This window comes from Mycteria americana, chromosome 8 (assembly GCF_035582795.1).
Source record: "Mycteria americana isolate JAX WOST 10 ecotype Jacksonville Zoo and Gardens chromosome 8, USCA_MyAme_1.0, whole genome shotgun sequence".
NCBI lineage: Eukaryota > Metazoa > Chordata > Aves > Ciconiiformes > Ciconiidae > Mycteria > Mycteria americana.
The window spans coordinates 26,820,933-26,838,970 of record NC_134372.1 but is presented as its reverse complement, the minus strand read 5'-3'; the positions used below and the strand labels follow the sequence as shown (position 1 = coordinate 26,838,970).

The window sequence follows — 18,038 nt, the reverse complement described above, 5'->3', positions numbered from 1 at the left end:
CCTCCAGGTCCAGAAAAACCTTATGCAGCAGCATGTCCTAAATGCTTTATTCAGTGCTACTGAGGCATTGTAAACTAACCCCAGGCTTAGAATGATATGTTCCACACTTCTTTTCTATCACATACCTCTTAAATAAAACCAGAAATGCTAAATACAGATGAATTTTAGAAAATTTCACCACAGATTAATCATGCAGATAAAGCTATCTACTTTGGAGGGATTAATTATAAAATAAGAGAAAAATCTCAGTTTTGACTAAAACTATGATTAAAATACACGCTTTTCTTACAAAAAAAATTAACACTCTTAAATTTTTACACAAGAAAATGCTGAAGTTTAAACACATTTTTATATTGCCATAACATTGGAATATGACAAATATTCTGTCATGGGTAGCAGGTGTTAGCACTACTGGCACTGAGCAAGTAGAGTTCTGTCCCACTGATTTGCCATTTTAACCACTTAATTTCCAAACATCCCCACCTTCCTCATTTGGAAACAAAACAGTCATTTTGCTAATTTCTTAATTTATAAAGCAGCACTTCATATAAATGCCAAAAATTAGTACTTATTCTTCTGAGGCTAGGAAATGAAACTTAACTCCTTTCCTTCTAGAAAGGAATTATCTCTAGATATGAGAGGAAAAAAGCAGTTGCCAGGTATGTTTTAGGTCCTGACTTTGAGATTTAATAAAACAAACAAAAAACCCCAACAAGAAAACCCAAACAAACAGCAAACAGGGAAAGCAACTGTTCATTGCAGATGACAGTATAAGAACTTAAATTTACAATTCATCTGAGTGTCCCCATGTATTAACTTTCAGTACAGAATTTGGAAAAAAAATTGTCAGAAAAAGGGTTTTGCCTTCCATTCCTTAGACTATCATCTTTTGCTTTTTCAGGCTGTGCTACCACACTGAAGCCCGTACTTCCAACTTGCTATTACTCACATAGTTTCTTTTTAGTTTTACTTTATTCTTGGACATTTTTTGACATAAAGAGATTTGTCAGCCTCCGTACAGTTTCCTTCAGTTGTGGTATTTTCAAAACTGAAAAAATCAGGCTCTAGGAGGAACAGGTAATATGGAACATACTTATTCCTACAGTCTTTCACTTACACTGAAAACCAAGATTTCCAGATACAGTTTTTTTTTCCAAGTGAGCTTTCCTATTAATCTAAAAAGGGCCACCATTAGCTTCAAGTCTAGGATAAATTTTTCAGACACATTCAGATAGTTTGCCTCATGAACAGACCTCTCCATTATTCATAGCTGTAGGCCTTTGTCTTATATACAACTTGTAATATGTAGCTGTGTTATAAAACTGGCTGTGTCTTACCAACTGCCTTAATATGAAACAAGGAAAACCAGTATACCAGTACAGCCCACTTTTGCACTCCCCAGGATGAGAAAGGCATTGCTATAAGTAAGTGTATCTAGCAGAAGGCTACTGAGCTAGATGGCTGAGGGCTGAAGAACGTGGCATACAAACAAAAGCTAAGAGAAAGATTTGTTCATCCTTAAGGGGGGGACAAGGGGAGAGGAGGGGAAGTCTTATTTCTCTCTGCAACTACGTAATTGGAGAGAGCAGAGAGGACAGAGCCAGACTCTTCTCAGAGGTGCACAGCAACAAGACAAGAGGCAGCAGGGGTGTGTTGGAACATGGGAAATTCCAACTTTTAAAAATATTTACTTATTTAAAGCATGGGGTGGTCAAACACTGGAACAGGGACCCAAAGAGGTGGAGAATCTCCATATTCTGAAGGTGTTCAATACTTGACTGGGTAAGACCCTGAGCCACCTGCTCCAGCTATACCTGGGTTTTAAGCAGGAGGCTGGAGCAGATGAACTTCCGGAGGTCCCTTCCAACCTATGTGATTACATAAGTCTAGAAGTATTTCACTGGAGTCTGTATAAAAATACAGTAGCTTCAGGAATTTGTCAGAAACAGGACTCCAGGATCAGTGAAATAACTATGCTTATTGTCCCTCAGTAGCATAGGAGAGCACTTACAAGGTTACAAAAACGATTGCAAGACCCACAGGAACGGAATCAACTATGCACAAAAGCGTTGTGAAACAGCCTAAAGAGCTGAGCTTAGGGAAAAGGGGAAGGCATGCGAGATTAGGGACTTTCAAAAAATTTGCCATGATTTTAACTTAATGATTTGAAGAGAGACCACAAAATAAAACCTGTTTAAAAACCCCCTCTTAGATTTAAGTGCTCAGGAAAAAATGTGTCCTGGTAGTTCCATTTAAAGCATTTTACAGCAGGAAGGCACATTCCAGAGTAATGGATGCAGGTATACAAATCAAACCTCACTTATCCTGAGCCTCATCCATCTTAAACCCCAGCTGTGAAGCTACAATAGTGTTTTTCCGTCTGTTTTGGCCTTTCCAATTCCTAGCCTGCACCTAACCCAAAAGGTGATGAGCTAACTTAACCCATCATTTTGAAGGTCCTTTTAAAGCTTTGTAGAAAGCAATGCAAAACCAAAAAAAAAAAGGAAAAGGATGAATGCATAAATATCCCCGACACCCTTAATGGATGCTTTGAGCATGCAAGGAATGCAATACTAGGATCATGAGTTGAACAGCCACAACATGCGGTCTTTAAAAAGTAGTCAGACTTATAACTGGAAAGAAAACCTCAGTCTGTTTATACAAGCTAACAAAGATCAAAGCTCTCAGTTTTGCTTAACCATTTCTGAAGAAGTAAATACAGCCTGAAAACAGAAATCTTGCACAACAACCAATTTTTAAGATGGAAGTTCCCAAACTCTGGAGTGTTCATTACTTCCTAAACTGTGTATCTATGCCAGGTAAGAAATACTGAGCACACTCCTCATCCCACCTGCGTGTAGGCCCATACAGGAACTGTGGGAAAACTCTTCAGCTTCTGGAAGAGTCAGTATCGGGGCACTCAGGAGCTACTACTATTACCTAGGAAAGGTGCTCCTCTCCTAAGCCTCCAGATGGAAAGGAGCTGCTTCAGGGAGGGTCAGGTGTAGATCGATGAGAGGATGGAGTCACAGTTTGAGAGAAGACAAGAACATTTTCATTCATGTTGAATTATTCCTTGAGGAGGTACTTACTTATCTACTAACGTCCGAATTACAGCCAGTGTGTCAAGTACTAGCCCATCCACATTCTGTTTTTTCCTTCTTGGTTCATGAGGCCCTCGACCCCTCCTGGGTGGACGCACAGGGTCCCTTGGGTGGCTTCTTGCTTCAGGTATGTGTACTCTACTATTCTCCGTTTGCCGACTCTGAGATTCCACGTTGTCTTCTGCTCCACTGTCATCACGGCAAACACATGAGTTTCCCATATTGCTAGCTCCCAAGACTCCCAGTAAGCAGGGAATGTGGTGCTCTAGAGTCAACAGTAAACTTTGAAAAAGGCTTCTGCTAGCATAGAACACAACCAAAGCAACTACAATCATCTAGAAAGTTTTAAGAGTAATGTTTGTGTGATCCTGAATTGTGATTTTTTTGCATTATAAGCGTTGCTACCAGGTGGAATAAATAGGAAGTTGGAGACTTAGTTTCCGATAAAATTGGTTATAATACACATTGGTCATCCAGAAGGAGATCTGAAAAAGCAAACCCAAAACAAGAGTCAGTGTTACTATTTCTAATGAATAACAGAAGAATTCCTATTTTAGTAAACAGAATCAGTCTTGGTGGATAAAGCACCTAGGAAACATAAGGTTTGTACTTGAAGTCTATTGTGGGGAGGGGGAAAGGAAAGAAGAGGAGGAGTAGGAAGTTTACTGGGTAAGTAGCTCCCACCCACACACCACTCCTTTCTACACTACCTATTATTTCCCAGTTCTTCCATGGTTTTTAGATGCAGAGGAACAACTTTGTCCTTAAATCTAGCACACTGCTACCCTTTAAGGGGTAAGCATTAACAGTTTCATTTGTTCTTTGCCCTTTATAGAGACATACTGCTCAAGCCACACAAGTAAAGTCTGCACATTTAAGGTTCTCATTTCACAACGGGAATATTCAGTGTCATTTCCAGATTCACTCTACAAAACTAGTTCTTTACAATTTTGGCTATTATCTCAACAAACAATAGATTTAACAATGAACTCCGTGTTTAACCCATCTGTGCATAAACACATCTTTTTAGAACGTGCCTACATCAACTGGATTCTCACCCAAAGAAGCACCAAGTACCAACCCTGAAATAACCAGGAATTACAGACACCATTTTAGCACGTTGTATGCTTGTTTGGACCTAGCATCAACCCACTCTTCCCCTTTTTGCAATTCAAGACTGTTTCAGTCATTCTTTTGTTCTTGACTCAAACAGTTTGGATCAAATCCAGGCCCACGAGTAACTGGGATTGTAGGGCAGTCCCTCAGAATCACTGACTTGAGAATGCTAGAAAAAGCAAGAGGACACAAAACCCTGCCTCATTACAAGTTATTTTTCAAACCATAGGGTATATTTCTATAGAACATTATGTAAAGTCTCAGCTAAAATAAAGCCCTTCAAAAGACATCATTTCACTACTTATGCACTTCAAGCATGCCAGAATAAATAAGTAACTTTTAAGACTAAACTCATGTTATTCTTTTAAGAATCAACATTTAAGCTACGAATTACGGTGAATATCCTGTAACAAGTTATTACTATTCTACAATTAATTAATCAGTCTATTTAACAGCAGACATGTAGCACCATAGAATTAAAAGAAAGTCAAAGACAGTTGCCACCTTTCAAATATGAAAGGCTGCCTATCATCAGAGCCAACTGGTAACTGTGCAACTGTTGGCTGCCAACTGGGACAAGATCATAACAACATTACTTGGGAAGCCAGACACTGGTCATATGAGCAAGTCTGAATGTACAGTTGTCACTGGAAAAGCACTACAAACAAGCTCTCACAGACACTTCTGTAGGTTTGAAGTACATTATCTTCTGTTAGCACGGTGAAGAGTTCAATATTAAGAAATTAACTAAGGCTAACTTGGGGGGGGGGGGAGAGAGGGGGAGAATCCCTCAAGGGATATTAATTGGAAAAAAATGCAAGATCTTGACTTCCAGTTCAAGAAATTCCTAAACCACAGGTCATTAAGAGGGTTTCAACATCACAACATGCTTGCCTTATTCTCCAAGCAGTTTGACCACAGCAAGAGGTGGGACACCAGGCTCAGGAGTCCTTCCATCTGAGCCAATACAGCTGTTATCTTCTCAGTCAGCAAGTAAAAAGTAGATGTGAGGGTGCCAATACAGATTGCATAGATCTTAAATGGAATTGTGTAAGATCATAACTGGTTCAAATGACTTTAAAAGGTTGGGAAGTTTTTGGTTGGTTGTTTTTTGTTTTTTAAAGAAGAGCTAGTTATGTGAAATGCAAAACATGTCTTCCAAAGGAAAAAATATGCATATATTTATGAATCCAGATAACTTACTAAAATACCCTTAAATTATGTTACTAAAGTGTAAAACTGCATTGTTAGTGCATTACAGGTTCAGAATCTGTATTTAGTTAAGCTGTTCTGTAACCTAAGAAAACGTTAACACAGTGAATCTACCCTGTCATCAAAATGAGCATGGAAAAGCTGTATTTTAGGGATTAGCAGCAAGTAAGAACCTACCTAAGGAAACAAAAATAGACATAAGTCAAGATTAAAACCTATTATTGAAACCTAGGTTTTTCTGTTTGACAACTTAAAGCATGATTAAAACCAAGCAATTATGATCAACTCACCCTTAAGTATGTTTGGTTCAGGAACAGTTGGGCTTGCTCACAAAGCGCTGTAAGAAGAGTGGACTGTATTTCTTCAGGGCACAGACACAGTTGTATCTGGAATAGCAGCACTCTATAAGCGTTTATCGTGGGCAGTGAATCATTATGCTGAAGAGTCCCTGAAGACAGAGGGAAAAGAAAGAACAATTCACTTGGAAACTGCCTCTAAGGTAGACATATGCCACCTCCTCCCTACACCCACCATGACATCAAGTCACACTTATTTTCAGCCACACTCAGCCTTTACGGGGGAAGTTTTCTCAAGGCTTCAAAAACCAGTTTGCCACCTCCTAGCTTTAGGACTAGACACAGCTACAGAAAATCCAATCTGTTTTTACAGCCTTGGTATTCCAGACACCATAGCAAGTGCACAGCAATGACTGACTGCTCTCCTCAAATTACTGCTTACAGGAGGAAGAAGGGAAGCAATAATATCTGCTCCAGATCACCCTCCAGTAGAGTAGGGACAGAAGAAAATAAAAGCAAGTACACTATAAAAGTTGATTAGATAAAGGGAAAAGAGAAATGACAGGACAAACTCCCTTTATTTAGTAAAGAGCTGAGTTTGACAGCATTCACCTGGCTGCTGCTTACCATCACATACAAGGAGTTCATTGTCAAGCCCCAAACAATCTGAAAGGCTAAACAATTAGGAACATAAGGTAGAAGAGATTGCTACAGGTCTACCTCGCAACCCAGCTTGTCTGGACAGAGTACTAATGCACGAAGAGAGGCTCTGAAGTGCAAAGGAAAAGCTTTTCTTAAAAAAGTCTTTTAAAACAGTGATGTAATAGATTGCATTTGAGCTGGCATATTTTTTAAGGACAGCTTTACAACATTATAATGAACTGCGACTGTAGCATTAGGCTGCTGGTGGCCACCCCAACTTCCTCACTCTCACTGCTGAAGTAAGGAGGACAGAGACATCAAAATTCAGGTCAGCTGTAGGATGGAACAGGGAATTACAGTAGAGAAGAGAGATGCAAGTGATGAGAGTGATCAATTCTGCTTCTGTCCAAACTCAGAGACCTCAGTGACACAACCAACACACAAAACCAAAAGCATTTTGCACATCGTGAAAGATGAAATATATTATTGTTTCAGTAAGAGGTAACAATCTCTGCATACAGATATGGAAATAAATTTTAAAATTTAACTTCAAGCCTAACTTTTGCAAATCCCTGCTCTCAACAAAACCTGCACAAAAGAACATGTTTTTTAATTCAAAAAATACTTAACAGTCTACTTGCAAATATTGCGGGAATAAAAGAAGAAAGGGTTTTTTTTTTTTTTTAAAGACTTTGTCTAAATGAAGAAAAAAATTCAAGGAGCAAATGAAGACTATCACAACTGCAGTATCGAGATAGGCCAAGATAAGCCTCTTGTCCTACCTGGCAGGAGATACTTAATGCCAGGCATAACAGCAAGCATACGGTAACAGACAAATAGGCTCTTTCCAAGTGCACTCACCCGAGAGGCAATAGCTCAGTCTCCTGAAACAAAGGCTGCATGTTTGTTTTGCTGTTAGAACACAGTTAAGGAAGAGAACTAATCTTTCATAATCCATTTAAATTCTTTTTCAGTAGTTACACAGCTAAGAGTCTCTGCAACTGCTTTTAAAATTTAGCAGTCTTCCATTATAATGTTGTGACTAATTGTTAACCAAGGTGTACTAGTTTTCTTAAAAATTATGCTATTGGAGAATTTAGTGTGGTTTGTGACTTTTACCTTTCATGTTTTAATATCACAACAAAACACTCTTTAACCCAAATATGTTAAGAGTATCTTAGCCACTAGCTCATGTGCTGGTGCTTAGGTGTAAGAACAAGTTTCCCCGGAAGGCCACTGGAACAGAAACCTATTGCCTCCTGTCAGGGCTACAATGACATCGTGCAAACATCATTTTCTTAATTATTGCAAGTCAAAGTAAATCTAAAAGTCTCCAGATGAAGCAACTGTGCGTGAAAATACCAGCAAGAGCTAAGCTACGGGACAGAAAGAAAAATGGGTTCTCCATGTTAAAAAGCTGTGACCACTTTCCCGTGATTAGCTTGATTTTGTGTCAATTCAGATACACTGCAGTGCTAGAAAGCCCCATCCCATCAGCTTTGCACTTGCTCAAGGAATATTCTTTGGCAAGTTTAGAAAATAACAAGATTATGAAAGCTGTTCACAACGGCAGCCAGATTTATAAAAGTGATAATACTTATTTTACTTGGAAATGGTATTTTAGTAAAAGCTCGACCCCACACTTAAGTGCAAGAAATGGTAAAGGCAACAGCCAGTACCTGCTTTTCAACAGGCAGGTTCATCCATTCACTCTGAATTCTGACCATCAGATGTTACTTTGGGATGCAGGACTATGAAGTTGCTAAACATTTGATCAAAATGTAAGTTTTTATTCTATAACAAGTATCTGGTACCGACATCTCTCTCTCTGAACAGATACTGTGGGAACAGCAGAGAATGCCAGTGTCCAACACCTCCTCCTTTACACCAGAAAGCACCTGCAGGACACCCACTGAACGGCTGCCCTGGCACATTTTCCCCTAAACAAAGCACAGGCTCAGATGCCATTTGAGCTGGACACCTCCCCTGCACAGGAGAGAAGCAGCTGCTGGGGCACTGCCAGAGCCCTGCTAGCAGCAGCCTCCCATGCCCCCATGCACCTCCACCGGCCATCAGGACCACCACTGCGACAGCAAAGCAGCTGCTCTCCTGGCAGGCTCAAGCACATGCATGGATGCACGAAGGAGTTGCAAGCTGCATAGACTGACCAACCTGCCACAGCTGGAAGTCCCAGTGAGGGCAATAATCATCAGCCATTGAAACGAATGCTATTTGAGTGGATTTGCACCTGCCTGGCAGTGCGGATGCCCGGAGGCCTCCTCTTGATCATCCGGCAGGACACACCAACGGAGAAGTCAGCTCCAAGTGGCATTAGGCTCATTTTCTCTGCAATACACAGCGCAAGACTCGGTGATTCATCCCTCAAATATTCGGTTACAGCCAACCATAATACTGCCTCATGATGGAAAATGCCTCTCCTTTCCATGAAATGGAGTGCATTGCCAAGCAAAGAAAAAACCTCATACACTTAAATCAGTAGAGATGGTTTCAGCTACTGGAACCACTTTTCCAGCTTCTGCCACTGTTACAAGAGTAAGATCATCGATTTCTCCTCTCAAGAGCAGAGTAACATGGGAGCTCAGTCAGCAAACCACACAGTAAAGTTGACAGCTTTTCAAACGCAAAACTGTTGAGAGTTTTGGGCAGCAGTTTCCTGTTAAGGAGATAAAATAATTAGAAATATTTCCTCAGCATTTCTTTCCCAAAGAAATGATGCTCCTAAAAAGGAAGGGGATGGAAATACTTGTGAGGCCAGTGGGATGAAAAGTTCAAACTATAACAAGAAGGAAACAGCAAGATAATCAACTTCAATACAGGAATAAGAGGGGGAAGAAGCCTGTTTGCAGCTACAAGCTTTTATAACATGGAGAGGATATCAGCTTTGAAACAACTGGGGTAGGTGATGAAAACCAAGAATTTCCAGTAAATTAAATACAATTATAATGTGAAATTGAGACTCTCAGGAGATCACATTGAGATCTGAGGTCAACCTCTCAACTGTAAGACTTGTGCAACTAAAAAAAAGAGTTACTTGGTGTCCAGTGTGGCTACCATGCAGCACACGCAAGAAGTGGACTGCAGGCTTCAGGAGGAGCAAGTAAATGCCGTGCTGGTTCTTTTGCACGTAGTAACCAAATACCATATTGTGTAATGTGGAGCAAATCCCTAATTCAATTCTATTTTCTTTAAAAATGTCCCAGAGGGTTAAGAATAGTGTCAAAACTCAATGGGAAATAGCATTTACTAGCATGCAGTGTGTCACCATCCGCAGGAAAGAGCGATTGCTACAGTCATTTGCTTTCTTGCTGTAGTAAGAGTGCTGTAAACCAAAAGCAGACTGACCTTGAGCACGCCTGTTTCACAGAAAGGGAAAGAGAATGATCACCTCTCAAAAATTTTCTAGCTCCTGGTTGTCAGTGAAAACCCCCAGGGTTGTGCAGGGCTTACGCAAAAAAAAAAATGGGCTTTAACCCTGCAGTCTCCTCTAGGTAACTGTAGCTTTGTCAGAAACACAGGGTAGTTGAAGGATCTGATCTCATTTGACTTGATGTGATAATAGTCAAAGGAGAAAGAAGCAGCAGATACTAACTACCATCACAGTAGTTTCTTTTTCTGTAGACTCACTATGAAAGTCCGATTTTATAGTTACCTCTACATTGGACTACTTTATCTTTTTACTTCCTTTAAAATCTGTTTTTAAGCTGGTACAGGAACACCAAAATTGCAGCATGGATTTAAAGTGAACTTCACTGTCTCACTTAAACTAGTGTCTCCAAAGTAGGCCTGGTAGAGAGAGACTCCTGCCCTGCCCAGGTTTTCCCTTACATCTGGATAAGGAGAGACCACTGCCCAGGGCTCCTCAAGCATCAGAGACCGTTCTGCTACAGCTCTTTCTGGAAGAGAAACTGAAGCATTTACGACCTCCTAGCTTCCTCCATCTCAGAGGTCATAATTTCTCATCTCGTGATCGTTTAGGTGGAACTGTCCTTCGTACCACAGCCTTTAGAAAATCTCAGCTTTGCTTTAACACTTTGAAAGTCTAAACCACCCATTCAATGCCAGTATCAATCATGCAGAACATGACTTCCTCGTTCCCTTCTCCCCAGACTGTAGACGGGTCACTACATTTCTTTTCAGAGACAAAGCTATGCTTTGAGACAGATGAATACACATCTGAGATAATGATCTTTTAAAAAAAGATAGTGGTATCTGACAGCTCCGGGGAAGTTGAACATGACTTGCCTCCAGCAAGCTGATGTGGCAGAGCTGTACAAGCTCAGCAGTTGCCCAAGGAGCAGAGTATAATGCACTGCTTCAAAGTGGCAGGAAGATAGTGATAATGCCCTGCAGATGGCAGGGAACACTAATCCTACAAACTGAAGGGATCCAAGCACACGAAATAAAATTGATTAGCTATACCATATGAAGTTGTGGCACAGACATTCATTTGGAGGCTTATAAATAAACCCTTCAATGAATTCAAGTTAATCTTCCTTGCTGCCCTGAAGGTTACAGACATTATCAACAATAAAGGAATTTACTAAACTTTGACAAAAATGTTCATGATATCATGACTCAAAACTTTAAAAAAAAAAAAGCCAAACAAACAAAAAAACCAACACACACACACAAAAAAAAAAAAGACCAAGAAATTCCAGAACAGTGCTGGGAGGAAAGTGTGGACTCTTTGGGTACCAAGCAGAGGTGCAGAATTGCAAAGACACAACACAAAAAATGCAGTGCCTTTTTTTTTTTTAAGCTTTTCTAGTAAATTTAATAATAGTCCATTCCAGAAAGGATAAGGCTTTACCTATGTTATTATTCAGAAGCCAATGAAAGTTCTCTTAAGTTATGGCAAGATCAACTCATTGTAGTAAACTGCAATAATACATACTTATTTTAAAGCACCTCATACATTAAAAAAAGATAAACTACAAAAGCATTTTGAGGGACAAATCAAGAGACTGAGCAGCTCAGACAGTCATATAGCACAGTCCTGCCTAGATCTAGGGCCAGCACAGAGGCATCTGAGTAATCGCACTGTAGGCTATGGAAAGATGCTACAAGCAGGGACTGCTGCAAGCAGGGGCAGATTCTTGTCAAACCACTGCCTTTATGTAACAGAGCTGAAATGGTGAAATCCCAGAGTTGTGCTGTTTCTTGTCTGTAAATTAATCTTAGTGCTTTTGTTTCTCCTAAGTCAGAGCTGGGGCTCATTTTCAAAGGAAGGTTAGGTGCAGAACTACTCTGTAGAAGGCAGAACAGTCTCCTGCTGTAGACCACAGAAATAAGCCCAGCTAGATGGCACGACTAAGCTATTACAAATGCATAAAATACTCTGAAAACAGTTTTGGATGTGTGAAAGATTTTGATAACATTGCTGAAAAATTCAGTGATGCCTCAGTTGGAAGCTTGCATGGTCGGCTGTCTGTCAACTGCCTCAGAGAGTAGAGCACAGGGCAGACAGTGTCTAGACCCTCCTATTCTCAGCATCACAAAATTTGTCACTTTGACGCTGGTTATCATCTCAAGCATGAAAAACCTAACAGCACAGCAGGAAACAGGCTGAAGAAACCTCCACTTCTTGTTAATTCAAGCAGCATCGCAGGATGGCCCAATCTTTCAGTGCCAGTAGATGAGAGCCAGTTTTGTGACCTTCATTGCCAACCATGGAAAGCCAGCAGCTCTTTCCTAAGTTTGGGACTGCACTGGCAGAGCAGGAGATGTCCTTCTGAGTCTCTTTCCTCCTGTAAGTGGATACAGCGACAGCTGCTCAAAAGACTGCCATCCAAGCCAAATATAACATGTAGGTCACTAGGTTAGCAAACTTGCCTCAGAGGCACTCATGGGAAGTGCCATCCCTGATCTGGGGCTTCCAGAACTGAAGTCTACAGAACTTGATGCACAGCTCTGGCCAGGTCACTGGAACCCCTTATCTCACCTATTAAAAAGAAAAAACAAGAAAACCCATACTTCAGGTTCTGCCTTGAGAACCTTTTCTCTCTGCCCCACTACAAGTGTACCATGAAAGCACAGTGCAGGAGAGATCCTGATGTTGAGTAGGTGACCATGTGTAACACAAGTGCTTCTGTCAGCAGCAGAGCCAGTGACTTCAGGTCTCACAGGATATCCTGCTCCTATCAGTGAGCTGCGGGGTGGTGGTTTTTTTGTTTGGGGTTTGTTTTGGTTTTTTTTTTTTGGAGGGGGGTGGTTTGGTTTTTTTTTTGTGTGTGTGTTTTTTTTTTTTTTTTTAAACAGTGTTTTAAGGTCTCCACCTGTATGAGGAAATTCAGAGGAAATTGGTCAACAGGTTTCAAAGCTCCTGTGGCTGAGATGAGGAAAGGGACTGACTGCCTGAGAGATGACTAGGACAAGCGCACATGGATTAGGAAGAGGGCCGAAGACAAGCAAGTACATGTTTCACAAGGTAGTCTAAGAATGGTTTAAACAAAAGTGTATACCCATTTTAGTTTGTTATAGCTGCACATTAAAAAAGGCAGAAAGCTCAAAAACAATTTAAGAAGCTCTCAAAAACCTGTAACAATATCAGGAACACAAAGTCACAGTCCTCTGGGAATTCTCCTAAATGACTTCATATAGAATGTCAGGAAAATTAAGATTAAACTGTTCTAATAACTATACTTAGATACTATTTCACCAAATGTACCAGATTTTTTTTTTTTACCAGAGGAAAAAAAAGTCACCTGTTGTCCAATTTTTTTAAAATCTTTCACTCCAGGACTGATACATTGACCAGAGTTTGAGGGCAAACATACACATCATTATTCATTCACCATTAGGTGCATGTTTTTAAAAGCAGTGAAGAACTCTAAGCTTCTCCATGCCACCAGACAGCCTTGCTTTTAGGAAAAAAAAAAAAAAGAGCATCAGCATATCTGCTGGATTTTCTTTTTCAATATCACTTTCTAGCACAACCCACTGTCTACAGGAAGGTATAAAATACACGAATGGCACAGCCTTCTGTCATGTAGTTCACTGACTGTCCTCTAATCTGCGATTCAACCTATATTAATATCAGTTTGTGCACATGCACTGAAGCAAGCAATCCAAAATGCCACACCAATACTTCAGATCAGGATGTCCTCAACTGTGGTCCTTCCCCTCACGTCCAGCAAAACACTCAGATATTCAGAAACTTAAAGCAAAAGTGAAGCACTTCCTATAGCAAAAAACCCTTAGAAATGGAGAAAGATAACTACAGTTGCAAGTGTTTTGCATGCTTAGAAACCACTACTTCTCCAAGGAAAAGGACTGATTTCTTGTCACTGATCATGGTGACTCGCTGAACCCCCATTAACAAACATACAGTAATAAATGTCAAGCAGTACCTCAGCCCAGACTTTGAGCCAGCAAGTATCCCTACTGAATGTACAAAACCTACCAAATACACAAAGTTCCCCTGGCAGAGTTGGGTAAATGTCTAAAGCACAAGCTTGGCCACAATAGTGGTAGATCAAGGTACCAGATCATTACAAGCACAGCTGAAGAGAGATCATAATGCATTGGTCAGTCACACAACCTCGTGAGTCACACATGAACATTTGACTTATATTAGACCTCAGCGACATGATGAAGAATAGAAAAGGAAATAAAGATCATGCTGGCACAGCTGCTGCCATGTCATGCCAACTTTACAGCCACTGCATACAAACCAGGAAGGGAAAACAAAATATATTATCAGGACACAAGGAAATGCAAAGTACAAAATGACACAACACAATTCTAATAAGATACTTGAAAGATGATGAATCCCAGCACAGCACCTCTGCCTGCACTACTTTAAAGCAAGGAATAAATTCAAAGTCTACGGAGCAATCATAAGCTCAGGAGAGAGGAAAAAAACCCAAACCCCAAACAGTTTAAAATGCTGAACACAACATATTGACAATGGAGCAGAACAGGACGAACTTCATCACATTAGCTTGCCTTCAATTTACCACAAGGTGATATCATTTTAACTTGCCGCCTCTGCGTTGAGAGGGAAACCTAACAATGCACACAACGAGCTCTGCTCCATTTTGTGAGGATATCATCACATTATCTAAGTGACAGAGACCAATAGGAGACATTTCAAAATACAATACGTTATCAGCTAGGGGAGATATTGATGTGAAAGCAAATTTGAACAAAGAAGCCTGAAGAGTAACAGGCCAGCAAGCATTCCATGACAAATCACCACCTTTATTGCTAACTTATGGCTTAGGCTACTAAATATCTCCCTTTTATTCCTTAATTTTAACAAACAAGCAAACAGATTGAGGGAAATGGACTTTGATATCACCTGACAGGCAGAGTAAGAGAGATGTTCCACTTTATAGGAGGGAACCAAAATATTGTAAGTAATCTATTTCAGCCCATCCATGAGGCTCACAGCAAATGAAATATGCTGAGAGCCAAGACCTCCAATGTGAAAATACTGAAAAACATATCAAGGAAGAGTGCTGAGAAGTTGTGCAGAAACTTCTCAGAGATCCCTTCTCAGAGAAAAAATGAGCATTAAGAAACGCACAGAACAAGGTAACAGTGAGATTAAGGAAGCCACTGAGTAATCACTGAATTACAAGGCCAGAGAGTAGGATACCAGAGTGGCTAATGTGAAGCGTTATAGTTAAACTCCATATACAGGAGGCTGAAGGTAAACAAAAAGGAAAATTAAAGACTTCAAGGAAACCAATAACCCCACCTACCCAGAAGCACACACCGATATCACAGCTGAAGATAAGAGAGGTGTGTGGACTAGCTGAATTAGATGTATCAGCAATCTAAGAGTAGGTAAATAACTGAGACTAAGCCAACAAACAATCAGCAATAGCAAGAGTAACGACAAGAGTTGTGCACAATGCATAACACTGCATTAAAATATCCTGGAGGAGCTTCCTATAAGTGATGGACAGTGGATGCCGAAAACTTTCAGAGTTAGCAGGAACCTTAAGAGAGTTTTTGGATGAAAAGAGGAGAGACAAGGAAAAGCAATCACATAACTACAGTTGTGCTTCACACATCTGAAAAAGAGCACACCAGGAGAAACACATAACCTATTCAACCAGACTTATAAACAAGAACAAATAGCAGAGATTGCTGTTGTAGCTTTGTACCTCAATGTCCTAATGGAAGAGACATAGGAATGGGTGCCAGCAGCAGAAAGGACCTCTTTTGCTGAGTAGGCTTTGGCAGAGGAGAACAAAGACATATGCAAAAGCACTTGCAGAAGAATGGGCCAGATTTAGATCAGAGCAAAGAACAGATCAATTCTTTGCATTTGGATAAATGCAAAAGAAAGACGTATTTCACAGCATCCTAGACTCTCAAAATGATATGACAAGTTTTGAGAATGCACAGTCCTCCAGAAATCCACAGTCCAAGAGGAGACAAGATATGACAGAATATTTCAGATGGCTTGTAGGTGATGAGAACTGTTAAGAGATTTGTGTAGTTTAGCAGGGAAATAGCAAAGGTTTAAATACTGAGAAGTAAACAGGAAGAGTCACAGTACACAAATGTATGTAGGTCTCCACATAACAATAACCTCATAGCACTGATGGATGTACAGAAAATTATGAGTAAAGCAGAAGAACTGAACTGAGGACCGGCATGAGAAAAAAACCAACCAAAACAAATAAATGCATTCACTGCCAGACAAAGGACAGAAAAATTAAAAACCTGAGGCAAAGCTAGTGCTAACTGGAAAAAACATCTCTTTGCTTATGTTGAAGAAAACAAATACTGACACAGACATAAAAGGAAAAAAGACGCCAAACACTTCAGTGTTTTCTGAATGCTGATGTATCTGGAAGGCTGAATAAATTTAGGAGAGAAAAGGCAGCTCTTATGTCCACACTTCCCCATGGACCAAAGTTCCACTGCGTTGGAAATGCCGATAAACACAGGCTGAGCATCAAAATGAACTCTGGGCTTGGGGTGGATACAGAGAGATTCAGAGCAAAGTTTTGCAATAACAAAACGTAAAATGAAAACCAAGAAGACTACAGTCATTCTCAGGATCTACATTAAGACTCTACCCAGAAGGGACACTGTACCTACTGCTGCACGACAGAAGACAAGAAATAGCAATATTAAAAAAAAAAAAAGAAAAAGGGAAAAATGAAGGTATGCAAGATAGAAACAGTGATCAGCAGGACAGAATCAGAAGGCTTAGAGAAATGCATGCAGTGAAGAGACCTGCTTCAAAAGCACTGAACTAAGAGAGCAAAGCAGTACCGTGGTGTTACCACACTAAGAAAGGTGCCCCTGCCTAATCTACTGCCCAAGCATGCAAAACAAAAGATCTAGATAAATAATCGCATTTGGTAGCTCACTCCACATATTCATATTTTCTCTGTAAGAGAGAGAAAACTTGCTCTGCAGAAATATTTTTACATAGAGCACAGTAAATCATTTTCAGGCTTCTGACTTTTTACACTAATATAAAAATATTCAAGTGCTCAACAAAATTCTTCTGAGTGTTTCTGAGCTCCCACGAGGTCCCAGACCAGCATGCCATTTTGTCCCCTGCACACTAAAACCCAACCCCCGCCAAACCACCCTTGTTTTGCAAGTCATACAAGTACCAGGAAGATATCCCAACACCCGAGAAACGCTGTTAAAAAGTTGTAACATCTCACCGCGCCGAACAGCAGCAGACTTGGGGTGCCCCATTCCAGCAAGCCTCCGTTTCATTCAAGTTTTGCCACTTTCTTTTGCGAGCTCCTAACTACACCTGAGCCCAGCTCTTACCAGCTCCGGGGCCTCCATGCGCAGCACTGGGATCACCCAGCGTGCCAGCAGCCCGGCCGGGCACAAGGCAAGCGGGGCTGGACCGCGGCCACCCGCCTTTTTTTGCTGGTTGCCCTCCCCGGGGGGTACGGCGAGGCAGCGCGCTCCCACAAAAGCCAGGGCAGTACCTGCATAAATAAGCAGCGCCCACCGGAGCGTGGGCCGCGGCCGCAGCCTCAGGCCCCCGGCCCCGCACCCGGGCGGCCTCCCCCAGCCAGGACCCTACCCCGGCGGCACGCGTGGCTCCTGGGGAAACGGAGGGCGGGGTGGGGGCGAGTACCGCGCCTTCCCCTCGTTGACCCAAGGCCGGCCTCAGCAGGCCCCCAGCGCACCGGACCCACCGCCACCACCGGAGCCCAGGCCAGCGCTGCCCGTTCCTCACAGCGCCAGCCCGGTACCCACCCCACTCCACCTCAGCCCTGCGGCGCCCGCCCTGCCGCCGCCGACCGAAGGCGGTGCCCGCCCCGCCTCTTGCCTTGCCTCGCCTCAGCCCCACCGGGAACGCAGCAAGACCGCCGTGAGGCCCACACCCCTCTGCCCCGACCCAGCAGCGCCGCTCCTTTGTGCCGCGGCGGCGCACGGCGGAAAGATGGAGGCCACACACCAACCAGCCCCGCCCCGCCTGGCCCCGCCCCCCGCCGTCTCCCGGGCGACCCGCCCCGCCCATGGGCTCGGCCCCGGCCCGAGTGCTTTGCCCAATCGAGGCGCGGGACAGCCCTGACGGAGACTAGCAGCCAACCCTCCCGCGCGCCTGCTGTGCGCGCGGCCCTTTCGCACGCTCCTCTGCCTTCCGTAAAAGCAGCAGGGATTGGTTATCGGAGGGGACGGGCCGCCTAAGGAAGATCTCACTCGG

The 18,038-nt window shown here is 42.0% G+C and overlaps 1 protein-coding gene across 2 annotated transcripts in view; it reads right to left on the bottom strand.

Moving 5' to 3' along the window:
- Positions 1–8,716, bottom strand: part of RSPRY1 (ring finger and SPRY domain containing 1) — a 28,309-nt gene extending 19,593 nt beyond the window's left edge. Inside the window, exons 1-3 of one of the 2 annotated variants that reach the window (XM_075510305.1) lie at positions 8,623–8,716; positions 5,723–5,880; positions 3,093–3,589 (exon numbers count right to left, since the gene is read on the bottom strand). In XM_075510305.1, the coding sequence (XP_075366420.1) occupies positions 3,093–3,439 (347 nt within the window). In that variant the 5' untranslated portion in view covers positions 3,440–3,589; positions 5,723–5,880; positions 8,623–8,716. The remainder of the gene's footprint in view (positions 1–3,092; positions 3,590–5,722; positions 5,881–8,622) is intronic. The other variant, XM_075510306.1, reaches the window with a different exon arrangement.
- Between the last annotated feature and the right edge of the window lie 9,322 nt (positions 8,717–18,038).